A 21944-nucleotide genomic window follows, 5' to 3' on the forward strand; every position below is an offset into this window, starting at 1 on the left:
ACAACTTTCTCAAGTGCGAGATCATGAAGCACAGAGAGAAATTCTGTGGTAGAATTTGTTGCTACATTTAGAGGTTTTGACCTGGTTCATAGTCAACATATCTGTCTTTTGTCATCTTTTTTATTTTATTTGAAAAATAGTTAAATTCAAGAATAGTATTTAGTGTGAAACTGTTTCTGTCCTCTGATTGTCTCTCGAGTTTCAGATAAAGTCCCTGTTTTTGCTATTTATGTCTATGGACCCAAACAAAGGTGATGATGTCACACTTAACATTCCCATTTATATGGAGTATCCACGGTTGTTAAAAAGACAGCATTGAGCATTAAAGATTAATAATAGACTAATACAATATAATACTGTATAAAAAAGATGGCATATTCTGTAGTCCCTCAGTTATCCAAATGAGTTCCACTGCAACTAAAGGTGTCAGAAAGTATTATAACTTAACTGTTGTCAGGAATAGGTTTCAAGAGAAGACAACTTTCTTGGCAATGTGATTACAAAATCCATAATCTTCATCACATTGCTTTTTACATCAGATTTTTGTATCAAATTTTACAATGGGACCCTGTCAACTCTCCAGGCTCATAGAATGTTATGCCATCACACGAAAACAACCTTTTGGACACACACTGTTACACATCACACATAAACTGGAAAAATGTGAAGTTAATGCATCTTTATTTCATGCCTCTAAATTTCATAAGAAAGGACAAACTTGTCATTTTCATTCAGATTTTAAAATAAAACATCCACCCTCTATTGTTCCCTTCTTTCTCATTTACATTTATGAATTATCTTTCAAAATAAAATCCTCTACTCTTATGTACAAAGATTACTACCATGTTTGACTTGAAAATTAAAATTAAAGTGAAAACAATACATCAACACTATTTGGATAGATACATATACAATGTTTGGATGGTAATTGTAATTTGGATATTCTGCAAGCACTGGGCATATCAGGCATATTTACACAGTAACTTTATACATCTTTGATATCAAGACCACAAAAACTACTGTACTCAAAAAAAAAAAAAAAAAAAAAAAGAAAGAAAAGAAATGCAATGCTGCTAGTCAAATTATCGTATTATTCCCATGTTTTATTGTTTTTATTTATTTTTTTGTTTCAATTGTAAATAATACTTATAACACAGTAGTCAAAGGGAAGCAATAAGGACAGTATGTCTAATTTATTCACTTGTTCAAGCAGCTTTGGGATATGTGTCCACAGATTTTGAGGTGTTGGGGCCCAGTGAGATGCTCTCTGCTGCGGGACGTCCCGTTTGGAGATGGAGCAAGAATTGGCAAGGACAGACCTCCACACCCCATCAGTACACTTCTGCTTTAATATATATCCAATATGCAAGGGGCTAAAGTTGGATAGAAACTTCTGCAAAATAGAAAAAATACAGAGAATGAGTCATGTGTAGCTTTTATTGCTTAAGTGCAAGGTTTTTCTGCAGGCATGTTCTTCAAATGAGTCGCCCCAACTTTTTGCATAATGATGAATATGTTATACTTTTGTGATAAATGTACGGTATTTTTGCTATATCCCTACAACTACTGTAACATAATTTCTCACCAAGAAAGAAGCAGACAAGGTTTTAATATTTATTATTTCCATCTATGGTTCAATGATTTACCTTAGTATCAATTTGACTGCTAATAAAGCCAACAACAGTGATAGCCATGAATAACAATAAACCTTTCCCAACTTTTCTCAAGGTTTATAATTGACTGTGACTCAGATAAAACCATATTTTCTGTTACGTTGTTATGGACACAAGCTGTCTCCAGGCAACACGCGGTCAGATCTGGCCAGGTTTTGGTGCTTTTAAATGGAGTCTCAGTCCCAGCTGGGCCCTCTATCACAGTGACTATAACAGAGGCAGCAGGAGTCATGGTGTCCTGCTGAAGCTCACCTCTTTTGTGTGGGGCTGCTTAGAAAAGACCGCAGTCTTTTAGGTTTTCTTTGATGATGATATCTGTCACAGCGTTGAACACAATCTCCACGTTCTTGGTGTCTGTGGCACAGGTCAAGTGGGAGTAGATTTCTTTCACTCCTTTCTTCATGTTCAGCTCCAAAAACTGCGTCTTGATGTAGTTGCTGGCATCGTCATACGTGTTTGGACCTGCAGACAAATAATAACTTAAAAGTTAAATACTTATTACCAACTGGATAAAAATCCACCAACTAATAATTTTGTCACAAAGTATGCCATCAACATGTTCCTCCAAAACTTGACTTAGGTTTAGGTGTTATATAGATTCCAATATTGGAGGGTATTCACAGATATTGTTGTCGGCCCAATAATGAAAATTTTGCCAATATTTAGCACCAATATTTTTTCTAAACTGGATCAGTCGCTGTGTGCTCATGTGTCCCAGTGGCAAATTTGTGTAGTTGAACAGAAAATTGTCAACACTGTAGAAGAGCAATGAAGATAAGGAAGTAGCTATATATTACATAATCATGCAACAAATTATTTTTTTCCCAAATAGATATAATTTATTATCACTTCTATAAAGCTGAAAAGTAAATTTGTTATGCATTGTTGTGCATTTTAAAATGTTAATATCTGCAAAATCTGGTTATTGTCACAGCAGCAAGACAAATCTTAGATATCAAAAATCTATATTCCATAGAACCATTCTAGCTGCTTTTTAAAGAGAGAGAGCACTCACATATTACATAAACACGTATGTATTGCTCTGATGGTTTTAAGAGGTCTTGATTTTTTTTACTGCACTAAAAGAAAATAAGGCATTTATCTAGACCCAAGTAAAATAAAGCAGAATAGGAGTTTTTCACCCATTTAGGCATACATACATGTCTCATATAACTCATATATCAGAGGAACCTTAGTCCTCACCATCATAGTCTGGGAAGCAGATGCTCAGGTGGACCTTCTTGATCTTTTCCTCAAACAGATCCTTCTTGTTGAGGAAGAGCACGATGGAGGTCAGTGCAAAGAATCTGTGGTTGCAAATACTGTTGAATAGATGGAGTGACTCGTGCATGCGGTTCTGCAGAGGATACAAAGCTGTTAGTTACAGCAGTTTTGTTATGTTATATCACTACATGATAGTATTTATAATATACTACTTTATAGAGCAGTGTTTTTGCTGTGGCCAACTCACCACTTCATCATCCTCTACCAGCACCATGTCGTATGCACTGAGAGCTCCACAGAAGATGATACAAGTGACACCCTCAAAACAATGGATCCACTTCTTCCTCTCTGATCTCTGACCTCCCACGTCGAACATCCTGTTAAATCACACACAGTCAGTTTTAAGATTGTAGAATGAGATGAATCAAACCAGCATTCCTGTGTCTGTTATTAGCAATCATCCGGCACAAAATACAGTGAGGGCAATTTTCTTTGCTCAAGGGCACAACGGCAGGATGCACTAATAAGCACAGAGATGAAACCACCGACCTCTGGGTCAGAGGATAAATAACAACTGAACTACTGACACGCGAATACACACCTGAAGTGCAACTCTTTGCAGGAGAACTGTTCTTCAATAATACCAGTGGTTTTGACTCGAGATCGCAGCACGTCCTGTTCAGTAGGCATGTAGTCAGGCTTGCGGATTCGGTCCAGTTCGTTGAGATAGCTATTGAGATGAGAAAAAGAAAGGGGTACTTTATATTGGTGCTTCTCTATATTGCACCAGTAATATTGTAAACATGTTGTTCAGTTATGTGGTAGTGTTACACCTCTGATAGGGAATAATTTAGTAACCCAACGTAAGACCGAAACGAATGTCAAATAAGCACTAATTAGTTACATTATAGGCCTTTTATACCGTCTGCATATTCAACCATATTCTAATGGGGAGATGAATGGGCACTCACTATCCGGCCGAGTCGTTCAGTTGGTACTCAGCAGCTCTCTCGAAGCCAGCCTGCACCCCAGAGTCGGCCCACAGTTTCTGGATGACATCAGCGAGCTCAGGGGGCATTGTGCCTTCTTCAATGGAGTCTGACAAGTTCTGCAGCTTCTGTGCATCCTCCTGCAGGCCACAACATACGTCAGCGAAATTAAACATCTTAGATCATGGCTAAATTGTGTTAGGGCCTAATAATGTCTGTCTGGCGTTCATCTTTGATAGGTGTAATTGGAGACCTGTCCAGAGGGGGAGCCGAAGTTGATGTCCAGCATTTCCATGCCTCTGATGATGGCCAGAGCAGACTGCAGGATGTTGCCGTAGATGACAGCCCTGAACTCCATCTGCTCCTCCTTTGTGTAACCTCCCTGATGCAGAATCCTGGACACACAGAGCAGAAGTAGGTTTATAGGCACACATCAGGTACACTGTCAAACCTATAAAGTTATGGAGGCTGGGCTATAGTGGGACATTATATTAAGATCAATACTGGAGCAAGTTTCTTCAATTAATTTTCCTACATGCAAGGAGAGTCTTAATACAGTACACTAATGTTATTAGCCCAATTAGCAAAAAACAAGATAGTACATATAGAACCAGGTGACCTTAGGCACTATAAAAGGAAAGGTATATTTAGACAAGTGCGAACATCCTTGACTCAACTGTTACATGGCTTTGGCTTGATTATAATCTATTATTATTATGAAAAATTGATTCTTAAAAAAAAGAAAAATAAAAAGCTATGACACCTGCTCACGCTGCCCCCTGGTGGTGAGTTATGTATTGGCTGATACAATATCCACAAATTAGAGCAAGTGTCTGACAGGTGATAATAAATCATGCGGGAGGATGGTCCGGTCACTTTAAACTCTGGATAACAAAAATAGCAGGGACCCTGAACTCCACTGGCCAATGACCACACACCCTCTGATTCAGCACGTGCACTCAGAGAAACTTACTTCATCTGTTTGACGATGGTGCTCTTCCCTGACTCACCAGCGCCTGCAAGAAACATAAAGCAAAGGTATAATATTTGTTTATACTTTTGGCTTTCAGTTTAGTAAGAATTGTGAAGGAAAGGAAATTATTTAGTTTTATACTTCAGAATATGCTGTTTTGTTTTTTTATACTGTCACTTCTTTAGAGTACAAATAATTTATAGGCCTACTTCGATCATTTACAACCTGGACATGATGAGCTAGTAAGCAGTAGTGACATTTTACAACTTTAACATACACATATGTAGATATTGCAAGTAGTCTGATAATTGTTGCTTAACGATACAGTATATCACTTTCTGGAGGTGAAAAGTCAATTGCATGATTCCATGGAAGTGAAAAGTTAAAACTATACTTCAGAACATTTTCATTGGAGTAGTTTTGCAATACTGTGGAAGATTATAGCCAAAGGAACACTGTTTCCATGGAAACTAGCTGGAGGAAGCCCCCCTCCAAGCTAAATAATATACATAATATAATATACTCTACTATATAATATACTAAATAAATAATATGCATTATATGCTCAACTAAAACACAGAATGACCACTGACTGAAATAACACTACATAGAAGAGATGCTTGCTTTTGACTGATTGATTTCATCCAGTGTGAAAGTTTACAAAAGGCAATGCCTTAATGTAAGTGGTGTTTGCACCACCAATAGTATAGACATAGATATAGTTCAAAGTGTCACTAATCCTTAGGACAATAAATGGTATTGTATTGTATTTGCATGTGTTTGTTTATTATCCATACACAGTTATTTTTGAGCAGGCCTGGAGGCAGATCCGGTTGTGAGCTAACCCTGTACTAAACTCCACCCGTTAACGTCACAGACAGGCCCAAAGCTTCAGGCGCTTAGCCCAGACTTATGGTTCAGTGCTTTGTGGCCCTGTTCAACCCTTTAGACGGAGAAAGTCTTAGTCCTATTACTGTGAGCCGTAAATGGCAGCAGAGCTGCAAAGGCTTGGTCCTAATGGTTTCACTACAGTTGTTTTTGGTCATATATTTGTTTTCTAATATAATCAGTCTACAAAACATAGCCATCATTTGCAAATGTATGTGCTCATTTCCTTTACCAACAGTGTGAGCTACTGGCATTATCATCTGATACTCATCCTATAACTGTGTAACTATTTGTAGGGGCTATCTATGCAATGATATAGTATTCTTAAGGATGCATACCTGAATTAAATTATACCAAGTAGATTCATAGGTGGCAATTAACTACTTGCCAAACATAAGATGAAATTTTGGAACAAAAGGATGCACTTTTACAATATGTATCTTGCATCTAATCTGTTAAATATGTTATTTTTTACTTTTGTCTATCCACAACTGAACTGTTTTATTCCCAGTGGTGAAACTCTTACCATGCAACAGCAAATTAATTTAATGCAACTTTTAAGAGCCTGTATAGGTTTTCTCTGGGTGCTTCCTCTACCAAAACCATATAATATACACAATATAGGCTCCCCTCTGGAGCCAGTACTGTTGTGAATTTCCCCTCCCCTAATTCTAAATCTCAGTGGGACTTTTTTTAGTTAAATAAATGAGATATTAATGTTCAAGGAAGCAAACATAATGCCATTTTTTATTCAGTGGTTTGTGACAAGAGGGATCAGAGCAGAGATCAGGGAGATCTGCTGTAAACCTGTTATGGCTAATCGGATTGACATATCGCCACTGTGCTGTGATTCATTTAGACCAAAGGCTGTGATCTCTTAAGCACCAATGTCCTTCTATCACAACTGAAAAGTCACTAAAGAAAGTGCCCATAATTATCATAATAAGTGGGCTCTTTGTGTTTATATTTACCTTTCTGCATAAATTGTTTAAAAACCCGTTTGAGGTAAACTTATTGTGTGCCATGCTAAAATGTTTTGTTGATTTGTAAACACTGACTGCACAAGCCCATAATGTACAATACATAGTATAAAACTGCATAGCTAACCCAGACAACTTTCTCTGAACCTGTTTTCTTGTAATCAAACTCCTTTAAATATTTCAGGCAGGACCAGGAAGAGACCACCCTGAGCTTCTTCCTGTTACTTAACTGTCTCTATGTCTTATGAGTTCATGGGAAATCAATAAACTAATGCCCTATTTTAAAGATGGATGTTAAGTTAATCTGACCATATCTTCCATCAGGCAGCTGGCCCTGAGCTGGTTAAAGCTACTTTCACGGCTCTCATCCAGGATTGATAAAGTATGCCTCAAATGACTCTATCAAATGTACTGAGACGTGCTCATTAACTAATGAGCCTAAAGTCAGTGTGAGGCTGTCTGCCTCCATAATGAACTAAAACTCAGTTTCAGACACATCAGATCGTGCCATTAGAAAACCCAGACCACTCTAAAGTTCTGCAGTGTTACATCTGAAACTCTTGGCTGTTGCTGTTAACTTGAGTGCTACATTTGTTCACCTGAAGTGTCGGTCCAAAACAAATTAATTTGGTCCAAATGCAGAGCCCAGTCTCACCATGTTGTTATTCCTACATCATCACTACATCTACTACACTTCACCAAAGTTAAACAAAGCGTCGACTCACCAAGCAGCAATAGCTTGACAGTTTTCGAGTCCTTGTCTGCATCCTCCTGGAGTTGTTTTTCCAACTCCTTGGATTTTTTATCCTCCGCACTTGCTCCTGCTCCCATCTCTTCCTCAGCAAACTCGAGGTCCTCTAGGATAGAAATTTTGACAATTGTCTGCCAGCACCTACAGAGAATCTAGGTGAAGCACTAATCGCTTCGAAAGGCGATTTCCGAGCGGAAGGAGATTGTGAAGGAGGAGCTTGCACCTCTCGAGCTTTTGGCCTTTCAGTTAGGTGATCAGTTGCGACCCCTTTGAGTTGTAATGCAATTCTGCGCTTTCCTCCCTATATAATTCCCTGGACTTAAAGCTCTGACTTAAAGAGTGTCTCTTCCTGATTGGTCAGTCAATCTGATTAGTGTTTAGGGGCCAATAGTAAATGATGAGAACCACATAGGTAAAGGCCATTGGAAGTCAGTGACTGATCTTCACTTCTGATTGATGCTTTTAGTTTTAGTTTAGGCATTGCCACTGACGTTCATGTTCACACAGAGTTAATATGATCATAGTCACAACTTAAGTCGAGGACATTTCTGAATTGAGTTGCCTCTACTGCAGTGATTGTGTCCACTGCAGTGATTGAGTCCACATAAAGAATATGAATGTATATTGACTGATTGACTCTTGATGGTTCATCACATGGACACAGAGAGGCAGGCATTAAGGCCCTGTAAACTACTTAGAGCTAAGTCATTTTAATCCAGGTGGTGTGTTAGCAGCTAAATAAAGCCACTGTCACTGCTGCACTCTCTTCACGGGGGTCTCACTGTTAACATGACCTAAATGTGTGGCATAGTTACATAATATTGGGCAACCCACCTGAACTGATCCTTGGCACTATAGCATCCTTTTGTGCCATTACTTAGCGATGATCTGTGTGCTTCATCAGAGCAGTGGTTCTGGGCTGTCCTCTCTTCTGGCCTGCTCCACAGAAACACTGGTTCAGTGTCACCAGTGTCAGCATAGGCCAGTGAATCAATGCTTTTGCCTAATCTTTACCAACAGATTTCTTTATTATTTGTAAATGCGTTGTGGAATAAAATAGTTGGTATAATTATAATGCATTACACTTACATTGTGCTTTACTAGCTTGGCGAGCCTCTCAGAGCACTACTCTGTAGCCACTATTCATTCACTTTTACTGCTGGTAAGCTACTTCATTAGCCACAGCTACTCTGCAGACTGACACAGACCCTAAACCTGAACCCCTTAATCACTGTTTTTGCATCTCATTGTAGGTCAATATGCCATTCATGAGAATTCTAAGCTTTTCTCATGCGGATGAGCCTTCTGTGAAGCATTAGACAATCTTCATCTCAGTTCTTTGTTTGAGTAGCAGGTGAACAGTGTCCTTCTTGTGTCCAGACAGTTCTAGATCTGCTTCAGTGACGTCACGGTCAAATAGGCTCAGTGGGCATATACAGGATTGACAGACAGAGCAGAGCACAGTCAGATGAATGTTATGTGAATGTTAGAATGCGTGCAAAATGCTGTCTTTATGGAGGCCCACACAGAGAGATTCTCTCAGAAATCCGCTTCACCTGCATATAATATAAATGCCATAATAATAATCCTTTGTACTGTTTACTGAATCAAAGAAGCACTGACTAGTATTTTTGTATCTTGCAGTAATAGTTACCACAGTGACAGAGACCACAACAATCCACAAACCTCCAAGCAGGCTAATTGAGAGGGTACTAGTGCTGTTGGGCCAATCTCATTAGAAGTGAGGATGGTGCAGACCTGCTTTACTCAGGCCTCGCTCTCCTGATCCTCTGTTAAAGGGATTATACTCAGAGCCAGAGCCACTCCTCCGACAGGGGCTTAACACACAGGCTGGGGGCACAGTATACATCTCATACTGTTTTAATATTACTATTATGAGGTTGGCGATGGACTGGTGGTGAATATAGGACTGTACAATTGCAATTCTAAAATTTTTTATAATTTTGGTTTTAAAAAAGTGAGAAGAAACAATAATTCTGAATGAACAAATCCCTAAATTACTGTGTATTAAATCCAATCCAAGTGTTATTTGAGGTGATATGGTAAACAAGTAAACAATACTAATAAATAAAACTAGAAAAGCACTCAGAGAGCGCAGACCTCCACCAAGGACTACAGTCCCCCTTATATTAATTGTGTTTTCCATAAATATTTGTCTCGTATCTTTCAATTTGGAATATGAAAGAGGATCCCATTGTCCATCCCTGAGTCAAATTTCATGGGGTTTGGTCAATAATTAAAGGAGATATTGAGAAACAAAATGTTTGGCCCCATTTACCACAATGTTAACTAAAATTTCAAAGTGATCCAGAATCCAGGATTTCTTCCGGATCACCCCCAAAATGAAATCAGTTCTTCCTTTTCACATTTCCAACAAATCCTGAATCGGACCTGATCGGTCCATAACTTTTTGAGTTATGTTGCTAACAGACAAACAAACAAACAGACAAACGCCGGCAAAAACATAACCTCCTTGGCGGAGGTAAAGATACGAGACATATATTTATGGAAAACACAATTAATATGAGGGGGACTGCAGTCCTTGGCGGAGGTCTGCGCTCTCTGAGTGCTTTTCTAGTTTTGAATTGAGTTCATTAATTCTAGGAAAAGCAATAGTATAACATTAGATCAGGGAGACAAGTGGGTAGCAAACCTCACATAGAGCAACTTTAAATGCTCAGTGCAACTGTGCCCATATAAATACATTTATTTAGAAATTTTTTTTAAGTGGTTGATCAGTGGAGGAAGTTTAGATGTGACTTTCCCATAGTGAACAGGGAAACCCTCCCAGTGAAAAAGGATTGACCAGATTAACACGTCAGTGCGAAGGAGTGGTGTGATCTCTCACTTATGTATTATCACATCTGTGCTGCAATATATGTACATTTTTTTAAACACTATTATTCACCTATTTCTTATTTTTGCTTTTAAAAACATATCGATTAAGATTATTTTGAAAAGAGAAAAAGTCATTTTTTTTACAGTTGTAACCATGTATACAGTTGTGCTGTTGTTGTTGTTGTTGTTGTTGTTGTTTGTGTGTTTGTTTTAATTCTAACCATTAAAAAGAAATTGAAGGCCTTTATCTTCATTGCCTTAGAATTATGATAATGCCACTGGATTTAAGATATTTTAATGTCTAATCTAATGCAGTGGTTCTCAAACTGTTGTCATCAATTGAGAAAATATAATAATTGCAGAGAGCATGCCACCAAAAAAGCATGCAGTAGTTGTTTGTGAAGACTTTCTCCTAATATTTTTTCACATTCACAATGTCTTCACTAGAGGGCGCTAGTTCACTGTCTTTCTTTTACAGTCTATCTATGGCTCATAATAACTGTCTCACTTGCTGTTGTTTAACAGACAACAAATGCTTAATGCTCCTGTTCATTACAATACTTGAAAACTAATATTTGTTCTTGGATTGACCAAAGTTAATAAAAGGAAAAAAAAAATTGTCCATAAGGTAGAAAATTAATGGAAGAACCTAACAAATGGATGTATAAAGAAAACACATACATCATTGTTATCTCTTTTTATTCTACTTGTTTGAGTATATAGATATATAGATAGATATAGATATATAGATACGGGCATATGGGTGAATAGAGCCTACTTGGGCGGGGTACAGGACAGTAACAGGTCGGACATAGAGTCTCAGGCGACACAATCATTTACTCTTGAAGACTCTTGCACTAGATCTTCTTTGCCTCATTCCCAGGTTAATCATAACTTTTCTCCTCTGTGATTCGCCAGATCTGTGGTTGTCATGGCAACAGCAGGCTCCATGTGTTCCTGTTGCGATGCGTCTCCTACATCTTTGGCATGCCGAGTGTGCCTTTACAGTGTGGTGCCATGGGGAAGCCTCACCCCTTTATTCTCACCTCCTCCCTCTCTCCTCCTCCCCCATCACCGCAGCTCTACATGGGGGTGTTTCAGGTGGGCGGGGCCTGTTCCTCTGCAGAGGGATGTAGCCTCACGTTGGAGCCGCCAGTGTGGGAACCCCTGCTCTAAGGCACGTCGCACGGACACTCACTCTGCTCTCTATTCTTCCTCAAGATCTCTCCATCTGCACGCCTCTCCTCCACCTCCTCCATCTCTCCTCTGATTGTATTTTTGCATCCGTCCACCGCTCCTTCCAGCTTCCTCTGCAGCCTTGACTCATCTACTCTCTTCTGTTTTCTTGTCAGTTTGAAGAAGCTGAACTCAACCGCACGACCTGAGAACATCATGTCATCCAGTCTGCCCCCCGGGATGACCACCACAGGGGTCAAAAACAAGCCCCTCTCCCCCTTTAAGAAGCGCGGGAGTCTGCAGTACACCACTAGTACAGGTGAGTAAGCGCCCTGCAAGCGTCCCTGTTGTAACAGACTAATAATACAGTCTGCTACTTACTCAGCATATACAGTTTATAGAATACAGAGATTTGATGTAACTTCTTAGGAAGAAAAAACAGACTACTTTGTTTTTCAATTATAGTTTTTTGGAGGGTGTAACCTGTTGATTGTCTTGTACACTTGGATCCCATCTTAAACCAAGAAAGTGTAATTAAAAAATCAAATTAATTGAAGCTGACATTGGTAACCTTGAGATTTACCCAAGGAATGCACTTCATCAGGAAATTATCCAAGCTTGAATAATTAGGTCATTATAGTGCAAACCATTAAAATACCTGAAGCAAAAAATAGATATGACATTTTTTTTATTTATTGTGGTCTGTCAGGCTTAACTGAGTGAATGCTTATATTATTATTTTTATTCTCATTTAAATACCTCCTTATATGTTTACAATGCATGTACTAAGTCAAGCGCATATTATAGCTACATTGCATAAGCAGCTAAAGCCATTGCTTCACTATCCCCTACTTACTATGAAGACATATTTCAGCCTGAATCAATCTTGTCTTTTCCCTTCGCTGTGGGTTAGATACAATGATGACAGTGTTTTTTTTATAGTTAATGCCATTAAGGTCTCGGGTCTATGGAGTGTGTAGGTTGGTACCTCAGGACATGATCCCTGACTGAATGAGAGGCTTAGTCAGCAGTGTGATGCATGCTCACTAAACATAAGCTTTTATCTGAAATACAAAGGACAGAGGGAGGGATGACCCTGTGACGTAACACTATTGGTTTGAGTGCACCGTCACTTTGCCAATAGCACAAATTGAAATTCAATATAAGCAATTTGATGACTTTAGATTTGTTAATTTGTTGGTCTCACTGAGTGATTTAAATGCAGATAAATATTATCTCCTTAAAAGTATATCTGCAGTTAGCACCTTCCAGTAGAAATATTTTCTTTTTATTATCCACATATCAAAATTCTACAAGATATTAGAAGCATTGCCAATAACAAATTGTGACCATCGTTAAGAATTCAAATTTGATCATAAAAGCATCTTGCTAAAAATGATGCGTCCCAATCATAGACTGAATAAAGAAGTGAAGTGTGAGAGTGTGACATCACCCATACCATTAGGCTCCAGTCAAATGTTAGCAGTGATGGGGTGAATCTGGAGCTGAGTTCCATATTAATAATACGAAATTTTTACGGACCAAATAGTAAAATAAAAACACCACCATCATGTTGAGTGGAATACGAACAGAGAATTACAGAGAGAGGAGTGACAATTTTAAGTAAAGTCAATGGGAGTCAATGGTGGAAGAACGCACACTTCCTATTTAGAATGCCGAGGCTATACAGTATGTCTCCCTGTAAAATAAGAATGTACTGTACTGTGTAAGTATTGCAGACTGAAGTACTGAAGTAAGAGTTGCAGAAAGTTTAAATCAGGCCTTTGAGGAAATGAACTGATGAGCTGTATGTCTAGTAAACAAATGTATTCCTCAGTTGTTATTCGTATGTCTTTGTGGACAATCTCAAAAAACACTCTTTTGTGACCCATTACAGAGCATTACCGTAAAAGCAAATAAATAATTCAGTTCTTGGTGGTTGTAAACTGGACCCTTGAGTCGATATTTGCTGATAACTTCATATCTGTTACATAATGCGACCGTTTTTTTCTCAAATTACATTCTGGCTTCACAATCTAAGGCTCTATTGAGAACACATTTGGTAGAGAGTAGTCATTGAGATGATTACTGAAGCCACAAATCGATTTTCAGTATCTGCTGTCCTCCCCATTACCAAAGCATCCTCTATGATTGCACTTATTTGGCACTTACAGGAGAAAGTGACTATTACCAAAGTCACTGCGTAGTCACAGCCTGGCTGGTTCATATCAAGACCAGACAGACTTGGCTAATAAAGGCCCTGGGATTTAATACGTACCTGCACCAGCTCCAGATAGTGTGTGTGTTTTGTCTGAGAAACATTTGACTAAGCAGAGCTGACATTTTGGTGACGCATCCTCTTTTGTGTTCGGAAAAGGCCATTTGTCAAGTTTAGACTAAACTGTTTACAGCTGATTATACTGAAGAAACATGGAAAATAAGCTGTGAAGATGTGATACAATGATCCCACACATTTGGAAAAAAGTATTTCAAGGTCATATATTACGCACAGTTGACCCGTGAGCTTTAAGCGATGTTAGAATGGCATCAGAAACATACTTGGAGTTGATATTTGTGTAACCCTGTATTATTAATCTGTCCACATCTCCAAAGCTCAAAATGCTTTGGTCTACCTTGATATGTTGTGAAGTGGTAGTTTTCAAGTTAATAGATACCTTTTACCTTTTGTTCAGTAGAGACTGGCAATTCCAGGTCTGAAATTATCCAAATTATTCTACTGTAGTATGTAGTGGAGTAAAAACACACTGGAGCACTTCCTGTATTAGCACATGGCATCACAAGGTATTGTTTTCTGTTAATGAGAAAAAAAAACAACTTTATGCAACTTTATGTGAATGAAACAAAACAAAACTTCAAGTATGTTTTTGATGAGGAAACAACATTTTAACATAGATCACAAAAGAGTGTAATGTAGGCCGTTTAACAATTAGAGAGCAGTTTTATATTCACTGTAATAAATTAAATGGTACATATTACTGGGAATTGTATGTTGTATGATACAATACCTTTTGAGTAACACTGATCAGATATTAATCGCTAACTGAGTGATAATCAGCATGAAGGTTGGTTATTTGAATATTAGGTAGTGTTTACAAAGCACTTATTAATGCATATTATGACAATTGTTAATATATTATCTAAAAAAGTGTGATTAAGAAAACTGACAAAACAGTTGACTAAATGTCTAAATAGTTACAAATACAGACATACAGAAACAACATTGATTATAAAGTTCTTTATTTACTATCTAAGCTCAAACTACTTAGTAAGCCTATTACTTCTAGTTAGCCATTAATACTTTATGTGGTCCGTAAACTATGTTAGCACTTTATGTTATGCAGATGCATGTGGGGTTTTCTCTCCTTACAGAAAGTGAAGTTTGAATAAATTTTACAATTTTGGAGCTGTTACTACGTGAAACAAAAATTTGACGTGCTTGAGCGGCTATGTTGCTTGTTTGAGATGACGGCTGTTATAATTTGACCTTTTTGTCCCTGAAAGGCTGTTGTACTTTTCCCCACTGAAGTTCCTGTGGTTTTATCCTGAATATAACCCTAAGGTTAGCATTCTATAAATACTAAAATTTGTCTTTTGGGGACTTCTGTAGCAGCTGTGTATTCCTAAGTGATATTTCTTGCGATTTCAATCAAATTGAGATCCAATCAATTCAAATTGTCAATGATATGCTTGGAGTTTTTCAGTCGAGAGGTTTATAACAATTCTGGGGCAGATTTTAGATTTTAGAGGAATAAATTGGGCTGTTTTTAAAACAGTACCAATGAACAGTCTGTCTGGTTTATGATCATGAAAACAGTACTGAAAGCTTTTTCTTTTTTTGTCAAAGTAAAATTGAATTTAAAAAAAATCTTTCACCATATCTCACAGCTTCAACAACAACATAAAAATACAAAGACCACTGTAATGTATATGTTCTCTTCACACCACATTTGCCTACCTTTGAATTAATAATGAATGAATGGACAGCCTGATTGGCGCTCTTACCTCTGCATCGTAATTATACCGTGCAGTGGCTGACACTTTAATTTCAGCACTCAGCACTGATCGTCGGAACGACCCCAGCAGCTGTTTGATTGTTTTAATAAGCATCTTAGACTGTCGATTTATTCTAATGAGCCTTGTGCCAGTCAAATGCAAAAATGGAAGAGACTAGCTGTGTATGAGTCACCCATAGCAAAGGTTATTCACACTCTACAAACTGAATTTACTACTTCTGTCAATCTGCCGCTTGCTCTTTTGCCAGGTTTCTGCAGTGTCTCCATATATTTAGCAGGTTTAGGTACAGTTTTTGTGAGAAAGATAATTCTGAATTTTAGGGTACCACCCACTCAAATGGTTCCTACTCAGAGCTTTTGCTCTAGTTGAACCACTTCAGATTACTGCCACGGTGATACCTCTTTGAGCAATGAAATCTCTACAGTATAAAAATGTCTACATTGTTCTGAAATAATAAATAGGTCTACATACTATTGAGATAGGCAGACACATTTCCTAAATATTTACTGCACTACTACTGCCTGCTATTTTATTCAGCTGTAACCTTGACACATTTTCACTATACACAAGAGTATATAAAGCTTTACCAATCCTGCTCATTCAAAAATCATGAATGAATACACCTTGAGACAGAATGAGGACAATTAGACCAAATGAAATGACTACAGTGGTATTATATCACTTGTTTAAATGCATACTACATGTTTTCTTCTGGCGACAGGTATTGATGAGTTTCAAGCTATGCCAACCATTCGGTGTATTATATCTTTTAAATGGGAAAGGTCCTCACTGGATCTTCATGAAAGTCTTTCAAATCAGGAAGGAATTGTTTGTCTGAAAAACATGAATACCGCATGGTAATAACATCTCCATGGAGAAGTTATTATTTTGTCTGGAATGTTTCACAGTATTTCAATAAACGTATTAGTGTAGCTGCTGTAATTGCAGGTCTTTATTTCTCAAAAATACACTGAAAAACTTTTGAGAGTCGCCTCTCAAAAGATCTAACTTGTAATTTGGTTTAGTTTCCCTGCCTTCTTGTGTTTAATGCCATAATATGGAAATAGTTTAATGCTGTACTGTAGAGCTATGCAATAACAACTCAATAGAGACAAGCAGATGGCAGCCGTTCCACCAGAAATGTTACGCAGTGCACCCATTTCCCATAATGCCTAAGGTCTGTAATGACAGCAAAAGTTAGTAAATAAACGCTTTAACAGCTTTTCTTTCAATATGCCTTAAACTTCCATGCATCCATAGCAGGCTTAAATTGATTTAAATGTGCAGAACTCAGGTGTATAGCCTATTCAACAAGAACAAGGAGGATATTCAGTGAAGCAGATCTTTGTTATATTATCAAGTTGCTTTTCTGTTTTTTCATGTAGAGATTTGTTGTTTTTCTCTGCCTTCTAGATTTCATGATTGTTCAGTGTTCAGTGTAGCCGGTGGTGGTGACATTACAGGTTGCATTTTTCACACCTCACTTCTGTCTGTAAACAACAGTTCACAGCTATAGCCTTGTGGGGACGATCTGGATAAATAAATCAAGTGCTACTTTAAAAACAGAAGGTTATTTCATCAGTATATATAACATAAAATATATAATATATCATATATAATAATACATGAAATTAAATGACATAAATCACTAGTTATTCATCCATGGTTATTCCCATTTAGAAACGTTACAGATTTATTTCCAGATTATTAATTTTAAAAACATTTCTAACACAATACTCTGCTAACTGACAAGGAAATAAACCTATTCTGTTCTTCCTCGTCATTACTAAATCACTGTTGTGTAACAGCAGATTGCTACAACACCAAATTATTAGGCTCTCTTTTGTTGCTGGTCGCTGGAGAGTGATTGTTTCCATGGTGATGGAGTTTTAAGTTCAGAATTAGCCTGGGGACAAAATGCATATGAAATTTTGGCCCAAAATGAGCCTTGTATATTTCCGTCTGTGTTATGATACTGGCAATGCAATAGGGTGACTCTGCAGCTGAAGGGTTTGCTTTCTGATTACAGTTGTGAATCATTTTCATCAACATTCAGTGTACTTATCACTTAGCCTGAGGGTGACCACCTAAAATTGTAGAAGAAGAGGGACACATTTTTCAGGGTGACAAACAATAGACTGGAATGCCAAAAGGTACCTAAAAGGTGTTTTGATTTCTTTGCAAGAAAAGAAACGGTATGTATGTAAGTCTCATTTTATAATGTATGTGATATTGAAACTGGCACGAGGGATCGGGCCCAAAATGGTTGTGCAGGACAGGACAGCCAAAGAGAAGGACAGGTGGTTTTTAGCCTACTTATCACAGCCAGAAGCACTGACAATTGAGCGACCACTGAAACATAACTGTAATCTCATTCATTTCAGAACATGTTTGTGCAGTGAAATATTGTCTTTTAATATTGTATTTTACAATTGCAGCCTTTGTATCTTGTCAGTTGCAGCACATTCGGGACGTAGCCTATGTGAAGAAATGTGCTATAAAATAAGGTGCATGATGTATTACTCAACTAAACAAGGCCACATTCTTTATCTTAGTCATTTGTAAATTATGAGTAATTTGGCAAATAGATTTTATGGTAAATATTGCATTGCATTAAATAATCAGGATTGGCTCTGGATTTATAGAGAAATAATGGGCTATATGATGAAAATGTATATATCTAGATTTTTATTTTTTATATTTTTTTCTGCTGGGTTTCAGATGACATCTCAGCATTCTACAGGCCAATAATATTTGATAGAGTTATCACAGCTAAGATGAATATTGTTGGAATGAAGTGTTGTTGTAATACAGGAAGTTAATGGGCCTAGTCACTGACAGAAATAATCAGGTTCAACATTTGTGGATTTGCCTTTGGGATATTTCCTGGCAAAGTATAATGTAATCAATAAGAAATTCTGGCCCTTGCCCAATATGAAAACCATACATTTTACAAATGACTCTCTCATTAATCAGGACAGATCAGTTCGCTTATATGGCCCTGGTTTGGTTATGCAACACACTGCGGATGGCCCTTTGCACATCCTCCCCTTCTCTGTCACACCTCGTCACTGTGATCTCAGTCTTTGGCCGATGCACTAATGACCGGAAACAAACGTGTCTGGTTAAATGTTTAGCTATGTCACTCCTTAATAAGGTTAAATCTGCTAACTAATCACACTAATTGGAGTTAATGATTGACTGGATATTGGGATTTCCTGCTCTCTGCCCTGGACACACCTAAGTATGATAACCCTGTACACTTAACTGTGATGATCTGTGTGTTTCTCAGTGATTTGGGTGAGTTAGGGATCAGATATATAGCGTCTCATATTTAGCTCAGTGCGAAATTAATTGACACTGAAAGGCTTTCTGATGCTTTCTCCAGACACCACTGAAGGTAAGTAATACACAATAGTAATAATTAGCATTGTAAATTAATTATTTTAATTATTTAAGTAATTAATATTTCATTTAATTAATAAATAATGTCATAGGAAGCTTAATTTAATGAGAGGTTAAAATTAGCAATCACACAATCACTTAATTCAATTTTGTTCACTGTCATTTTATTATCAACGGTTCCGAAGTTGATTTTTTTCGACTAAATGTGTTCCAATAGTTCAATTTGTATATGTAGGCCTAAAGGACATGAAGTTAATCGGCAAAGCAAACTCCGAAGAGTTTCATCTTAGCATCTGTTACAAACATTTTGGTTGTAAGTTTTGAAAATAAGGATAAAGTACCCTGTATGTAGCATCATACATGCATTTGCCATTAGGGGGAGCTGTCGCTGGACCCTTATTCCCAGGAAAGAATTGCCCAGACACTATTTAATGTATCCCAACTGTCATAAATGCTGTAGAGTGAGACTAGTCTGCAAATAACAAGCAATGTGGCCTTTCACAATTATTTCTGTGGCTTTTTACAGTTTCATCGGTTTCAGCATTCATGTTACATTTTAAAGATATAATATTTTATCTTGTGAATAGCTATGGCAACAGCTATGAACAGTTATCTATTTTCAGTGTCAAACATTGAAGCTGAAAATAGTCACACAAATGAAATCAGAACAGGGCCAGATTTGAGCATGCCAACATGCCTCTTGGCTTGAGAAATGTTACACTAGTGCCACTCACAATACACTGAGAGATATGACACAAGGCAAGGAGTCTGTAAAGGTCTCATTCACGTCATAGAGTTACACCATCACTCACATCACACATCACATCCATAAGCTGGGACAAAACTGGGGCTAAACTTGGAAGTGATGGCTGGATCAATACCAAAATATTAATATTGTAATATTGATAAGGTATTGAAAAGAATCAATTCTCATACTAAAATGTACACTGAAAATGTCAAGTTTTTTATTCAAATTTGAATATTTTATGTACTTTATTTACATTCTAGTAGTTTATCTGTATACATCTTTAATTGTAAGATTAGTGTGAAAAAATAAGTATACTAATTTCCAATGTAGTTTGCATAAAAAGGGGCGTTAATAAATTGTTTTCTACTAAATATTGATGCCCACCCCAAGTCTGCTTGCCTACCCATAATAGTCACCACACACTACTGCATTTACACACACAATGTTAAAGGCATTATAAAAAAAAGCCAGCATGTTCATAGTGGGGGGAGCGATGGCCCTTTAATTCCTCCTATACTGCTGCTATGCTAACTGCAGTGTAAGCTTATAGTGACATGTTAGACTTTAGCGCACAGAAAGCACAATGGTCCCTTCAGCAAAATACAGCCAGGACCGTCTCATATAAGAGAGGGGGGTCTCTAACATCACGTCTTGCATCTTTCACACTGCATCATCCACCATGTCCAGACACCCCACCCCCCGCTTCGCCTTCTTCAGTGGTATGACCCAGGAACATGTCTGAGTTATTTAAATGAGCAGGGCAGAGGCAGAGCCAGTGCAGAGGAGCGACAGCTGGCCTGGACCAAGTGGCAGACAGAGGGAAGAGGCAGAGGGGAGGGCACGCTAGGATGAGTCCATGGATCAGCTTAAGACGAATAGTGTATGTATGGCATGGGCAGACACGTGCAGTTGTAATGCTCAAATGACAGGGTTGCTTTTGTTTATTTATGTCCTCTCTTATTCTTCACAACATTTATCATTTCCTAAATCAAATTCAAAAGACATCACTTCATCCGGTCTTTGGTTGTTTGGACTCTCTCCTCCCTCCGTCTTTCTCTGCAGTGTAGTACACCTCAGCTATACGACACAGGAGGTATGGTCCACTGGTGTAGTCCCTTCATCCCTGCCCCCCTCTCCCCTCTCTCTCTCCCCCTCACTGCATGTCCCACAGAGCCTTTGTGTAATAGCCAGGAACGGTGCTGTCTTTGGAGAAGGTGTGCATTGATTGCTTCCTCCAAAAACATCTTTCCTGCATTTCCTAGAGTTTTGTATTTGAGAAAGCAGATTCTAGCAGATCAATATGCCTTGATGCTTACACCTGCAACTATGGACTCATGTTTGAAGTGCTGTTTTTAAGCCTGGTTATGTATTTGTGGATGATTTATAGCTTTTTTTTTACAGAGCCCCAGTGGAAAATATAAGAAAGAGTATTTCTAAACAATGCATGCAACTGCAGAAGCTAAAGCATTTCTGTTTACAAAGACTTTGATCAGGCTCTTGAGGGAGTCAGCTGTTCAGTGCAGTGAGTGGCAGTAATGGTGAATGATGAAGCAGCCAGCATCTTCAGAGAAGCACAAGGGACACTACTTCCTGCTGCAACATCTGAGTAATGCATTAAGGCTTGTTAGCTGTCAAGTTATAGCAATAATTTTGTCTGAAATAAGATTATGATTACAATTTGAACATCAAGTAAATATTGGCAAACTATTTAATGTTAGTTTTGGCTTTTTGACGGAATTGTTTATGGAATTTGAGCCTTTTTCTTTTTTTTAGTTTGTATTATTTGGTGAAAATAATGCTTTTAGTCTTTGCAAAAACCCTAATGAAAACTATATCTACATCTTCTAAGCGCTGTTTAAAATACTTAGTTAAACGATGGACCAAAGGAACAAGTTTGGTTCAACTTCTAGGTCAGTGCTTGTGAATAGAGTCAATTTAATCCCCATTTCTGTCCTCAGTTGCATCTTATTTTACACATAGTTTTGACCAAGTTTAGACCTGGAATAGTTTAATCTGGTGGTTGTGAAGACCAAATATTTTCTTAGGCGGTGCTTGGTGTGAAAAGTTTGAGAACTTGTGTTACTGTATGAGTTGGACAGTCTTAGAGGTATTTACTTTTCTGTCAAGTGAAATTCCATTGCTTTGATTTTAAGATGATTAGGAAATCATCCAATACTTAATTACTGTATATATAATGCATTAAAATACAAAACATTTAATGAGATTCAAATGAGTCCAGAAGA

General features: G+C 37.8%; 2 protein-coding genes across 2 annotated transcripts in view; one reads left to right on the plus strand and one right to left on the minus strand.

The window, feature by feature from the left end:
- Positions 1 to 1371: 1371 nt before the first annotated feature.
- Positions 1372 to 7577, minus strand: gnat2 (guanine nucleotide binding protein (G protein), alpha transducing activity polypeptide 2). The gene is made up of 9 exons (XM_020929929.2): positions 7453 to 7577; positions 4860 to 4902; positions 4140 to 4281; positions 3869 to 4026; positions 3499 to 3627; positions 3145 to 3274; positions 2877 to 3030; positions 1926 to 2135; positions 1372 to 1393 (listed from the first exon to the last, which is right to left on the minus strand). Exons 1-8 carry the CDS (start codon positions 7556 to 7558, stop codon positions 1945 to 1947), a joined length of 1053 nt encoding a protein of 350 aa, XP_020785588.1. The 5' UTR covers positions 7559 to 7577; the 3' UTR covers positions 1372 to 1393; positions 1926 to 1944.
- The window catches only part of ampd2b (adenosine monophosphate deaminase 2b), a 34074-nt gene continuing 16366 nt past the window's right edge, over positions 4237 to 21944 (plus strand). Inside the window, exons 1-2 of the mRNA XM_020929781.2 lie at positions 4237 to 4300; positions 11690 to 11832. Of these exons, the coding sequence (XP_020785440.2) occupies positions 4272 to 4300; positions 11690 to 11832 (172 nt within the window). The 5' untranslated portion in view covers positions 4237 to 4271. The remainder of the gene's footprint in view (positions 4301 to 11689; positions 11833 to 21944) is intronic.

The sequence above is a fragment of the Boleophthalmus pectinirostris genome, unplaced genomic scaffold (genome assembly GCF_026225935.1).
Source record: "Boleophthalmus pectinirostris isolate CB_2022bp ecotype Guang Dong unplaced genomic scaffold, ASM2622593v1 HiC_scaffold_8, whole genome shotgun sequence".
NCBI classification, from domain to species: domain Eukaryota; kingdom Metazoa; phylum Chordata; class Actinopteri; order Gobiiformes; family Gobiidae; genus Boleophthalmus; species Boleophthalmus pectinirostris.